We start from the raw sequence: 12,995 nt of genomic DNA on the forward strand, positions 1-12,995 counted from the left end.
TTGCCCAGGACCAGGCACATCTAAGTGGGAGGACAAATATTTCAGCTCAGAGGGCCGAGACGCAACTTACAGCAGCGGTTTTCAAAGTGGAGGGACCCCCAGAGGTCCTTGAAGGGTTCCAGTGGGACCCTGGAAAAATTACGAATAGTTTAATTTCACTGTTATTCAGTAGAGATTATCCCAATTTGAGAATGTTTAAGGATAACTATTGTAATCATAGGTTTCACTCTCATCACTATTATCTCTCCATGTACAGTGTAGACAGTTCTACAGTACAATGCCAATGAGGATTTGCCTTCGGGTTTACTTGGCTTCGGGTTACTAAATAAATGAATGCAAGTGCTTTCCTTGTGTTCTGAATATTATAGAATTCTGATGTTGATATGCAGCATGTGCTTCCTACTACAACATAATGTACTTCCTACTACAACATACAGCAAGGATGAATCCCCACTGTGTATGAATATACTGAAGGTAGAATAAATCCCATGAAGAAGGTATGCTGAACTAGTGGTTCTCGAAGTGGGGACCCCCCTAGGGCTCTTTCAGGGGTTTCAGGGTCCTTGAGGAGGTTCCAGGGGGTCCCCAGCAAAATGAGGAATAGTATAATGGTGGTTGGGTGGGGGTCTTGGTGGGCGTGGTGGCCCTCCTTTGACTTGACAATGACTTGCTCCTGTACTGAGAGATACGCACTTTCCTTTAGCCACAGAAACCATGAACCAAGACTGAGCTTTCACTGTTTATTGACTACAACTTAATACAAAGCATACAAAATCCTATGTACATTCAATATTTAACATGTCTACATCAAATATGCCACACTCTGTGTTAACCTAAATTCTAGCAAAATGGCAACATATTCACAATGCCAGGGAAACTCCCATTCTTGTGTCTTGTAAGCCTAGTAACATGCAACAATATCAGCTGTGAGACATGAAGTTCTTCTTTTCATTATTTGTGACATTCCTGAGTTGTTGGAGACTCTTCAAAGAGTTAGGTGCCGTAGTTGTAACTGGTGTTCTGTAAACCACAAAAGAACATCAAGACCAACAGTATTTTATTACTGAGGACCGGTTTACAATGCCATCCACACATTGTATTTTCTCAGTTGTTCAAGATGAGAAATGGTAAATTGTTTAAAATAAACTCATGTGTCTTATGCATCTGTATATAAGGTTTCTTCATTTCTAAATGGACACCAAGAACTCGGTAATATAATGAAACAACTTCCACTAGGCACTAAGTCAGACTATTACTAACTGTAGCCTATAGTGTGTTCACATAATCGTAGACACTACTCTACAAGAAATGCACGGTACATTTTGTAGATCATGATGGGAAAAAAGTTGAGAAAGCCCTAAAATTCTGGGACAAGTAGGGAATGCTTGACGCCTCTTCCATGCAACTGGTCATACATCGTCTGTGTTCATTATGGCTGGGCCAACTGTTATTGCGGAGCTGTGACCTTCAATAATTGAATACTGACTCAAGGGGTCTTACAATCAGGCACAAACAGCTTTTTTTCTTCAGTGGTGGGTGTTATGACAGGGTTTGATGGCTACCATTGAATAGCATTCCTTCCATTGTACATCAGACAGAGACAGAGTTCAAGAGGTTAGCAAGAGCAGTGAGACTCCCAGACAAGTCAGAGCATCCATCAATAGCTCTTTTCACTGGTTAATTCCATTTAAAGTGTATACTGGAAGTTAGAAAACACACTGAGAATTCAGGGAATTACTCACACAGCTAAGATAATGTTTCTTTTTCTTTGCTAAGATAATCAAAGGTTGTCTTAACCGAACAATAATAAAAACAAGTAAAAAAGTCAAAGTTCACACTGAGTTCATTCATTTAAAAGCTCATGAGAACAGCATCTGTGCTTCTGTATCATAGAGGAAACATTAAATCATGAAAACAGGTGTCAATAGATTCCCTTTACATGTCCTCTTATATGATTTTGATAAATGGCCTAATTTCCTAAGCTTTGACGCTTGATTTCCTTTGTCTTGAGTTTGAACTCTTGTTTCATGCAATGGAACTTGTGCTGGTCCTATACTGCAAACATTTCTACTCACAGTTCTTTGCAGTGCTCAGAATTATTAAAAGAGAAGATAAACATGAATCACTATCACCTTTTTTGAGGCATGAGAGGAGCAACAGCAAAAAATATATATGTAAAAAAAAAACTCGCAAACAGCAATCTGTCTGTGGCCAAGAGTCTCCATGTGTTCTGTAAATAGTTTTTTTTCCATGGTCTGATATAGGGTTCAACGCTATTTTTGAAAGCCAATAAAGATATTTTTGGATCAAAGCTGCTAATAGCTGATATATTGTGCCGCTATGCCATGATTTTCAATTTGACCATTGTTAATTCCCCAAAAATTCCAAGTATTCAGTGTTTCTCCCAGAATTCTATTCTTGTCAGGGTGAAAAGGCCACTAAAACAGCATTTAGACCATGGGACATTAAGAGCTCCACTGAAACCCAGGATTATGATCATAATAATAATACCAATAACATATTCATGTACACTTGTGGTATCTGATCAAAATGACTGATCTGATCAACGTGTCACCCATTTACAGCCAGTGTAATATTGATCAACTCTACAATAAATGTGTAATCAAACTGTATCATATTATATCAGAGGTTGATGACACTGACTGGACCAGATCCCATTTTAATAAAAGGACAATATCATACCCACATATCGTCAAACCCATATATCGGTCTAACCCTGGCCTGATGAGTTTCTCCTCCTATGGTGGCTCCACAGTTCATACAGTCTGAGATTAAACAGAGGCGTGGTCAAACAGCAGACAAGGACCTCAACAGGGGGTCCCAATAGCCACTGAGGAGTCTTTTGCCTTGTCATAGTAGATTGCTGGCGTTGTCCCCGAGACGATCTTCAGCTTCTCCTCCTTGGTGGAAGAGGGAGAGAGGGAGGACGGAGAGGGGGATGTGGGAGACGAGAGAGTGGAGGGGGAGGTGGAGGTGGCGGTGGTGGAGGCAGAGGAGGATGAAGAGGAGGCGCCGTCGGGGAGGCACTCTTCACAGCAGCAGCAGCAGCAATCCATGAAGGCCTGGCCGAGCGAACGGCACAGGCACAGCAGCAACACCGGTGTCGCTGAGCAACGCACAAACAACAGGAACTGGCCAATCAGAGCCAAGACAGCCTCGGTTGCCACGGAGACAGGGATGGAGATGTACGCCAGGGTGATGTTACAAGCGTTCTCCGGCAGGTTACACGTGGCGTACATGATGGCCAATGCAGTCACGGTCGAACTCAGCCTCTGCTCCCTTTTCATATGCGGCTTCTTCTTAGTTGAAGAGGAGGAAGAAGAGGAGGAGGAAGCACATCCGCCTGTTACCTTGCTGCTGCCCTGCTTCTGCAGGGTGTGTTGGGCTAATACGTGCCTTGTCACTAAGTCGCAGGCCAATGTGAAGAGTAGCGGCAAACAGAAGTAGCAGCCAAAGTACCACCACATACGAGCCTCATGGTAGGTCAGCACCAGAGAATACACATTCTCTGGAAGGTCCATGGAGGGCTGGCGGATACACATATCCACCAAAAAAACACCTGTTTGAGCTCTAGAGGTAGCCGCCAGTGAGCCTCCTGGTTGGGTTTCCTGGAGGCCAGTCGTAGCTGCCGGCGGGCTGGCATTTTGAGTTATTGTGGAGCTGCTGACAGCTTCCTGGGTGAGTTGCCAGAGCAGCAGTTCAGGCGTGGCCAGGACCATGGAGCCCACCCAGACAACGGATAGCTTGGCTAGGATGGACTGGCAGGGCTCAACCTGGGGCATCTGGAGTGGCCTGGGACTAGTAGCCGCATGGAAGCGATCAATACTCAGGGCACATAGGCTGAAGGTGGCCACGCCAAGGGAGGTCACCTAGCAAAGAAATGAAAGAGGGTTGTGCGGAAATGAAGAAGAATGGTACAAGTGGGTTGGGGTAGAAATGGGGGGAGGAGAGGAGAAAGGTAGAGAGGCAAGAGAGAGTGATTGTTTAAATTGTGAATCAAGTTCTTTCTACACAGTTAAAACAACAGTGTTGTCACAGCTATTATAGACTGGGGACAACTATGAAAAAGCCACAAGCAATAAAGAAAATACATTATGCAGATTGTAGCCTCTGGTCTTGGCCAAAAAAACGTAGACTATCATTACAGAGGCGTATGACCCACATCCCCCCCTTCCTTAAGTGCTTAATGACCTCAATTAGTTGAGACCACCCCTCTAGATAATTAACACAGACTGCTAATTAGCATGAAAATAGGTTAACTAACAGAGCACAGAAGGGGCTGGCGCCTGACCTGTTTTAAAGACTGCTATATACAAAGCAGTAATTACCAACTATTAACACTCCCCTTCAGTGATTAAATGCACTCTGAAGTTGAACCAGACCCACAAAACAGTAGGCTCATCTGCACAGAGGGCATAGATACATAGGCCTATTCAAATGTCCTGTAATAGAAAACAAAATCTATAAGATTATATCCACATACAGTACAGAGCTGTCAATGCTAAAGTCCCTGCATCTAATACTATTAACCACCAAAACTTCCAAACCTGCTGCTATGCCACTGTACATTTCTGGGAAGAAAGTAAATCAATAACTTGTGACAAGACATGTCATTATTATTATTATTTGCTCAGTGTTATAAATTATTAGTCATAGGAACTGACAAGATATTATTTGATCAATGTGATAACTTGAATTTAACATTAGATTTTAGATCCTACTTATATTGCAAGTTGTGTGTATCAGCGGTGCCCTGAACACAAGAAGAAGAATGAGAGGAAACTCAGGACACCAAACTATAGAAAGGACGGGACTCTAGCTTGGAACTACACACATAAGTGTTAAAAGTTTCCAACACAACAGAAACACATGTTGACACAACATATACTGTTATTAACATATGTTAATGCATATGCATGTGTTTTAAAGTAATGCAATGTGTGTTCTACACAAGGGTGGGAGTAATAAATTGCATTTACGCTTGTTACTGGAATTGAGTAGCTTTTTGTGTAACCTAATTGTCTGTTTTTATTATTATTATTATTTTGGCACAGATTCAATAAAAACATGAATTAACTATTTTTTTTAGAACTCTAAACAGTGAGTCTAAAACTTTAGCAGTATCACATGAACTAGGGCCTATGAGTTATCTAGTCCTTTTTACATTGCATGGGAAAGATCAACCCCAACTCTGGTTTTGGTGATTAACAATGTCTGTTCTGTTTAACAAACACATTTTTTTGAGAAGGCTACATTTTAAATTAGCTTTACCCACATTATATATATTATTTTTTTTACTATAGTTTTACACCATTAATTTTACTTGTTTTGTAGGTTTTCAGCAAATTGACAGCAATTCTACATGAGTACGATATTATGTTGGTAGTCTTTCCACCTTTTCTCAGTATAAAAGGTGCTCCATCATCAGCATTACCATTGCAACGTGACAACCCGCCCTTCACGCGCATGCAACAACAACCTTTTCCTCACCTCCATATAGGGCACGAGCCGACAAGAAATGTCCCCTAGCAACCTTTTCGCAGTAAGCTCGTGGAAGACGACCACGGGAAGGCAGAAGAACAGCACTAGGAAATCCCAGAATGCCAACCCCGCCAGGATGCTGTTCCACGCGTTCTTCAGGTAGTAGTTATGCCACACGATGCACATGAGCGCGAGGTTCCCCACGATGCCCGCCGCGAAGAGGACCAGCGCGAGCAGCATGACCGCGTACGCCCCGTACGAGCCGTCGGTGACCGGGAACAGCGGGCTGTGGAGGAACACCGTGCCACGGGCCGACGAGAAGTTACCCGGGACCCCTCTGTGATGGTCGCTCTGGGGTGTGGTGAAGTAACCGTCCGGGTCGTGGGGTCGCGGATGCCGGTAACTGTTTGAGGAATGTGGATCTCTTTTCCTGGAGCTCCCATCCTTCGCTCCTCGGGGGATTCGCCTCAGTTTGGTAACGGATTCCTTGTCGGTGATTCTCAAACTTTCAAAACGATTCGTCGAAGCCCTTCCCCGGGAATCGGACTCATCTGTTCCCACAGCCAGTGCGCCGGTATCGTCCTGCACATAGTGTGTCTCCAGCGCGGAGCCCTGATGGACGCCCGCGGCTGTTTGAGCAGGTCCGACATGACGGAGTTCCACAGTCCTCAGAAAAAGCAGCAGCAAAGCAAAAAAGGCTGTCATATTTTACCGTTGAACTGTATGGTGCTGATTTGTAGTATTTACCTCTTTCAAAGACATGTGCTACAACTGTAGAATTGGCCTCCTCGATAACAAAAATGGACGTAATGCTGTATTTAATTGTCCATAGTCCGCCCTTCCACTGGTCCTGATGGAGAAGTTTTGAGTCTCGCTCAAACTTGAGCGCCCGTTATTCACTAGTGTCAAGTTAGCCAGAAGACAACATCGCACTTCCGGTCACAGATAATAAAAATAAAAGCCTTATGAATGAACATGCGTTCAAATATTTTTTGAGTGCACAACATATATATTAACTCATGGAATGCAATTCTGGAATAAGCATCTAGGCTGCCATAAAGAGAAAAAGAAAAGAAAATTGAATATTTTTTTTTAAATCTCAATTTTACATTTATCTAATGGGCAACACATCGAGGTTTTAGAATAATGCACTCAATTTTAAATGCTACACTTTATTCTGAATCTGAATATTAAACTGATAAGCTTCACACAGACCCTGTAGTCATCTATGTTAGACTCAAAACTCACAAAAAACTCAAACATCAAACTTAAACCAGATAACTTGGAAAGATGTCTATTAGTCTATTTTAGCCTATATCAGTGTCACATTTGTTCCTAAAAGCTGTGCAATGAAGGTTCATGTCCTGGTGTCAAGTCAGACATTTTTACTTTACTTTTCAAAAGTGACAAACTATGTTTTTTTTTGTTTTGTTTTGTTGTTGTTTTTTTGTGAAGGCTGAAGCGTCCTACTTCCGGTCTTGTTCTGGCAAACTGACAGCTTGACGCAGCTCATTTATTCTTATTTGTGCAACATGGAGGAGGTGCGCCTCCTCCTGGCTGTAGACCATAGACACATTGACCTATATTCTCTGAAAAGATAAGGATGCTTGCTGGTTAGAACTACATGAGAGAAAGATTGTTTGCAATTTATTACAAATGTATTTATTACAAATTATTACTACAAACTAATAATAACTCTAATGATAAATAAAACACAGGTCCACAATTGATAGGAGACAACATCAAATCTTACATACCCTCAGATGGTAAGGTGGTCATATACAAGTTGGCAGCTTGTGCTGAGCTGATCTTAGCAGTCTTCTTATGAGGTAGGGGGGGAGCAGATGTAAACAAAAGTATTGCTGACATATCACTGTGCCATCCTTCACAAGGTTAGAAGAAAATACAAGCATAATATATAAATAAAACTATTCATTCAATAACCGTTGAAATGGCTTCTGAAAAGGTTTTGGGAAAGCAAAATTATTAAAACTCACCATAACTATCTTCAAGGTTGAGTTGCACTGACAGGAGGTCTTCAACAGACACATTAGAGCGCAGAGTCTCGCAGTCTACGATAACATACTATACTGCCAGATACTTCCGCTCCAAACATCATGCAGAAATCTTGTTCAATCTTAAACAAACAAGAGGCAAGATTGCTCTACTCTGTCAGTTGTATCTTCCCTTTCAAATTTCAATATTTAGATCAGTTTCTTACCAATCCAGGTGTGTCAAGGAAACGAGGGAAGACCTCCAGGACTGAAGAAGATACATCCTCATCATGCACCAGTCTCTGCCTGTACTGGAACGTGGCTCACATCCTCTCTTTAACCACAGACTCATCAGTTGGTGCTTCAGTGTAGATATTGCCTCACTACCTTCATCACCAAACAGCTGGTCACTGGTTAGGACTCATTCTCAACGAGTTTTCTGACCACATTGATAGGTAGAGCTGGAAGGTCTCCGGCTGCCTACAGCAGTGTTACGCTGGATGGTCTTTCTCCTCCACTCAAGGTAGCCACTATTACTGTTTGTGTCAACATACACATATTAAACACACATTAAATACACCACATGTGCATTCATACAAATATTTCAAAACACCATACAAGATTATGCTTCTAAAATAATGCAACACGCCAGATTGGTAATGAATCAAAAATGATGAAATGTATCTAGAAACCATAGAAAATAAAGTATAATTTTTCAGAGTATTGATCTTGGAGGTATGGAAACAAGTGACAATTCCAAGCACATAATTAGATGGCATGCTTGATGGTGGGATCCACCTTTTAAAACAGAGGCTATACATTTACATGCATTAACTTATCTGAGTTGTTGTTTTTGAAAAAGTTCAGCCTGTCCGCATCTTAGTTTTTTTCATATTCACTCAAGATCTCTTCACCCTTTGGGTTGGTCTGGAGAACAGCATTGACCATCTGAGAAAACGTGGTCAATTTGACAGCATTTTCTTTTTGTACCAATAAAAGAGCACATGGCATTCTGACAACAAGAACAAAGACTAGACCTGTGTTCAACAAATGGCCTTTACATCTAAACATGAAAACAGCTACAACTATTTGCTATAATATATAGTGTGTTTGATATACTATGAGTGAGCTCAGAACTTTAATCATCTAAATTTAACCAACATGTAGTTGCGCTAGCTAACTCGCTGTGTGTTATGTGGATATACAGACTTCACCAGTGTTTTGACTGACATGAGGGGGAGTAAATAATGACAAAATGTTCAATTTTGGGCAAACTATTCTTTTAATGACATTGCTAGTTTAAAGATAATGACCTATCTACCGATATACCTTTCTCTTCCTTTTGATGGAGTCCGACACAGGTGCAGGAAGGGAGTCTGACCCAGGAGGTGGGGAGTCTGACCCAGGAGGTGGGGAGTCTGACCCAGGAGGTGGGGAGTCCGACGCAGGAGGTGGGGAGTCCGACCCAGGAGGTGGGGAGTCCGACGCAGGAGGTGGGGAGTCCGACGCAGGAGGTGGGGAGTCCTGACCCAGGAGATATTTTAACAAAAGGATGAGGTCAATCATATGGGTGGCCTTTGGTGGTTATTGCAAATATTAACCCATATTGTAATATTACATTACAATATTGGTTTACTATATGTGCAGATTGTGTACATGCCAAACTGGAACTAACATTTAAAATTTTTTCATCATGGCATATGCAGTCCCCTATTGGGATTTTCGTATTGGCAATTTTATCATCGCTACTATGACTCCTAAATCAGTACTGGATTTATTTTACATTGTTAGATTTGTTTAATGTTTGTCCAGTCCGAAAAACAAACACATCAGATAATTTAATATCCAAAGCTACTCAAACAGAGAACATTGCTGGTCATTTAACACAAATGGGCTGCTTTACTGGCCAAACAGTGCAAATGGCCAGCTTCAATGGCCAAAGTGCAAAGCCTTTGCATGCCAAGCACAAATTTTTGTGTAGTATAGGCTCATTAAAAAAAATTTTTAACACTCATATTGCTATTGCTCCCTGCACACGGAGACAAATTTTCATGCAGAGCAGTGCAAAGCAGAGAAGTCAAAAGTATGCTGCACCATATGATGGATAAGGAAAGAACTGACCACAACAAAACACTTTGGTGTATTTATACCTGTATTTTTATGTGGCCAAGCACTATCCGATTGCAATCTGATTACCTGAGATGTATGTAAATGCCAGGTCTAAATGGGAGCTTTAATAAAGCAAACATTATTTTGAGATATTCATGATTAAATGCCATATTTTGACTACTACTACTACTACTACTACTGCTGTTACTACTACTACTGCTGCTGCTACTACTGCTACTACTACTACTACTACTGCTACTACACACACACATACAGTATATATATATATATATATAATCAAACTCATGTATTGGAAAAAACTTAAAAAATACAGCAAACCAGTCAACCTGCATCATGTTGTAGCCAGTAAAAGCCACAAAAGGGCGACATCACTTCACACAAAAACCTCATCCTAACAAATCCAATTAGCCCAAATTAACTAACACAGGAATTAGCTGCTGTGCAGAAAACAAATAAACATTTTAACTGTCACAAATATACAGGCCATTTTAGAATATCAGTTTATTGTATTGAAAATAGTTTTTTATTCTGAAATTCACCACCTGAGCTTTTGATCTTTTGATCAGTAAGTAACAGTTGAGTTTTACATTTATTTTAAGGCTGTAAAAGGTCAAGTTACAATAGGTTACGAAACTTCAAAAACCTTATTTTCCAGCAACAGTAATATTAAACAATAATACAATATCACCGTGACTTTTAGAACCTGGCTAAAACATATATGTAATATTGTCAGTATTTGTTTTTTTGTATTTTGACACTGTAAAATTAATTATTTTCCTTCTAATCATTTCAGCTTGATATTTTCTGTTATACAAAAATTGGGATTTTGAATGTAGTTAACACTTGCTTAGGAATGACCTTATTACTGTCTTCAGAGGAAAAGTTATGCAAGTATGTAAACACAAATGTGGTGTTTTGTCCTGCAACTGATACTGTCTAAAGAAAAATGGCATCCACCAGAGAACAAAGTCTTCAGTTTTCCTTTACCCTTTCTTTAATTTCCACAGCATCAGTTAACCGCAGCATCAAGTAGAGTAAAACACATTAGACAAACATTAAAGAAAAAAATAGTAATTTAAAACAAATTTCCTGCATTTCTACACCACCTAACCTCTTGGATTAAGTCAAGAAACAGCCACCCTGTATAATGTTAACCAAAAATGTAAAATTATGTTATATTACTAGATTTCAGCATTGAGGTACTTACATTCATGATTTTGCATAGGCATACTAACCTAAAAACCTATTATTGGGAATCATGAGAAAGTTTCAGAGCGACAGACACAGAGCGTCCCCGTAACCATAGCAACTCACTGTCACTCCTGCCTGCGTGCGCACGGCATGAGAGGAGAGGGAGAGACGCAGAAGAGCTGCTGACTGAGATTACTCTGAGCAGCATGCATGGGAATAAATTACAATATAATAGATTTGTGTATATTTCTCGCTATTCAGATGGTCTGAATAACTCTCTGCTGCACGGTGCTGCTCTGTCTTGTCTGGCTGTGCGCTGTCAGTGTCCTTTTTTCGCATCGCTACGTTATCAGTTATGAATTTGTTTTTCACTGCGTGAGAAAATTGACTTGTGAAGGTGCCGGAACGCCGTTCCGGATCGTTCTGGCCCACTTTAACCCCTGTTTGTAAGTAAAATGTTCTTTATATTTCCATGTCAAAAATGCATTCCTGAGAGTGTCCTGGCTGTGTGTCTCCTCCGACATTGCCATTGTCTTGTGGTGTGTGGCAGCTGCACCGTGCGCGCACAAATTGTTGCATATTTTTTAAAATCTGTTTATGGGAAATGCGTGCCTCATATGAATTTTAGAGCAAATAAAACAAAACAAACAAATAAAGTAATCCCTTCAAGTAATCTATTTTTAAAGACAGTAACTGTATTCAGAATACCACCAATTTAAACTGTAACTGTAACAGAATACAGTTACTCATATTTAGTATTTTAAATACGTAACGCCGTTACATGTATTCCGTTACTCCCCAACCCTGTAAATAACCCTCATCATGAAATCAATTGGCAAAGTACAGTATATGCAATAACACATTTTCAATGACATGCAATTCCAAAACCCAACTAATACACTATAAAGTCCTTCACAGAACCCACATTACCACCCACAAACTTTTTGCCTCGGTTTCACCCAAAGTAATACATGTCCACACTGTCCAACCTCATCAGATTATTATTTCCATGCTCTCTGGTTCTGCCAATATGTTCATAAGTTCTGGTCGGATGGGCAAGCTCTCTGAGATCCTCGGCCTCGGCATCTCTTTATGCCCCACCATTTCATTATTGGGTGATATCTCCACATTACAACCTCCCAAACATCTGAAACCCTTCATATAATATCATTAACCATTGCCAAGAAGACCATATTACTAAATTGGAAAGCCAGGAAAAAAAAAAATACACAAACCACTGGCTCAACTTGCTTGCAGACTGCTCAAACCTGGAGAAACTCATAGCATCCTTTAAAAATAACATCATATCTTGTGGAGATACCTGGTCCCCCTTTCTACAATAGCTTCAGTGCTGATTCCGCTTTCCACAACTGGTCCACAATACTAAACACTAACATACCCACACAACAATCGTTAAACATGAATTAACCAAGCAATGTGCAACCCATCAGCACACCAGCTCTGTATATTTTATATTCTGTATATTTAAGTCCCGTCTGTCCTGTTAAATGTGCCCTGTTGTACCTCCTCTATATGTAATTATGATGTATTGCTGTAGGGGAGAGTGGGGTAAGTTGTCACGTGGGTAAGTTGTCTCAGTGGCTTTATTTCTGAAACTAAATATTTTAGATCCAAAAGTCCAATTACAAAAATGTTTACTTTCTTAATAAGAGGTTACCTATGTTGAACAGTCTAAGTCAAAACTCTAACTCTAACATAAATACAAGTTGTATACCTGAAAGTAAATAATGAAAATTTTTGTGATTTTCTTTCTTCATTTTTTTCTTATAAAGGAATCAATGTAATTATACATTGTTACACATAAAAGCAAGGGTTAGCTATAACCTGATAATAAATTTGAATGGCTTAGTGAAGCTATGTGCTCAGGGAAGGGGCCTTTGTCAGGAATGTCTGGGTGGGGCATGTTGTCACATTGATTTCAGGGCATGTTGTCATAACTATCCAAATCCTTTTTTTTTTTAATTAAAATTAGAAATAGCTTTACATTTATTCTTTTCTGAATAAATAAGAGTTTGGTACTTGCACCCACAAACCTTTGGCTTGTGTAGCAGCTGGCCTCTCTGCTGGACCAGACTCACATACAGCCACAGAGGGTAGGCTGCATAGGCAGATTACTATTATTACTGTTTTCTTTAAGTAAGTAAGAAGCCATTTTAT

The 12,995-nt window shown here is 40.4% G+C and overlaps 1 protein-coding gene across 1 annotated transcript; it reads right to left on the bottom strand.

Annotated features, from left to right (window-relative positions):
• Nucleotides 1-2,828: 2,828 nt before the first annotated feature.
• Nucleotides 2,829-6,207, bottom strand: LOC139668071 (G-protein coupled receptor 37-like 1). Its single transcript, XM_071547546.1, has 4 exons — nt 6,064-6,207; nt 5,512-5,988; nt 3,690-3,890; nt 2,829-3,629 (listed from the first exon to the last, which is right to left on the bottom strand). Exons 1-4 carry the CDS (start codon nt 6,205-6,207, stop codon nt 2,829-2,831), a joined length of 1,623 nt encoding a protein of 540 aa, XP_071403647.1.
• Nucleotides 6,208-12,995: the final 6,788 nt, after the last annotated feature.

The sequence above is a fragment of the Centroberyx affinis genome, unplaced genomic scaffold, assembly GCF_046629955.1.
Source record: "Centroberyx affinis isolate AG114_WGS23_722 - 3 ecotype Tasmania unplaced genomic scaffold, CSIRO-AGI_Caff_v1 ptg006006l_1, whole genome shotgun sequence".
In the NCBI taxonomy this organism is placed as follows: Eukaryota; Metazoa; Chordata; class Actinopteri; order Beryciformes; family Berycidae; genus Centroberyx; species Centroberyx affinis.

Excerpts from the sequence above, each read along its gene's own strand:
- LOC139668071 (XM_071547546.1), bottom strand. The coding sequence starts at position 6,207 with ATGACAGCCTTTTTTGCTTTGCTGCTGCTTTTTCTGAGGACTGTGGAA. Across the intron at positions 5,989-6,063 it reads ACGATACCGGCGCACTGGCT|GAATCCGTTACCAAACTGAG; the intron begins GTGGGAACAGAT and ends ATCACCGACAAG. Across the intron at positions 3,891-5,511 it reads GGCTCGTGCCCTATATGGAG|GTGACCTCCCTTGGCGTGGC; the intron begins GTGAGGAAAAGG and ends TTTCTTTGCTAG.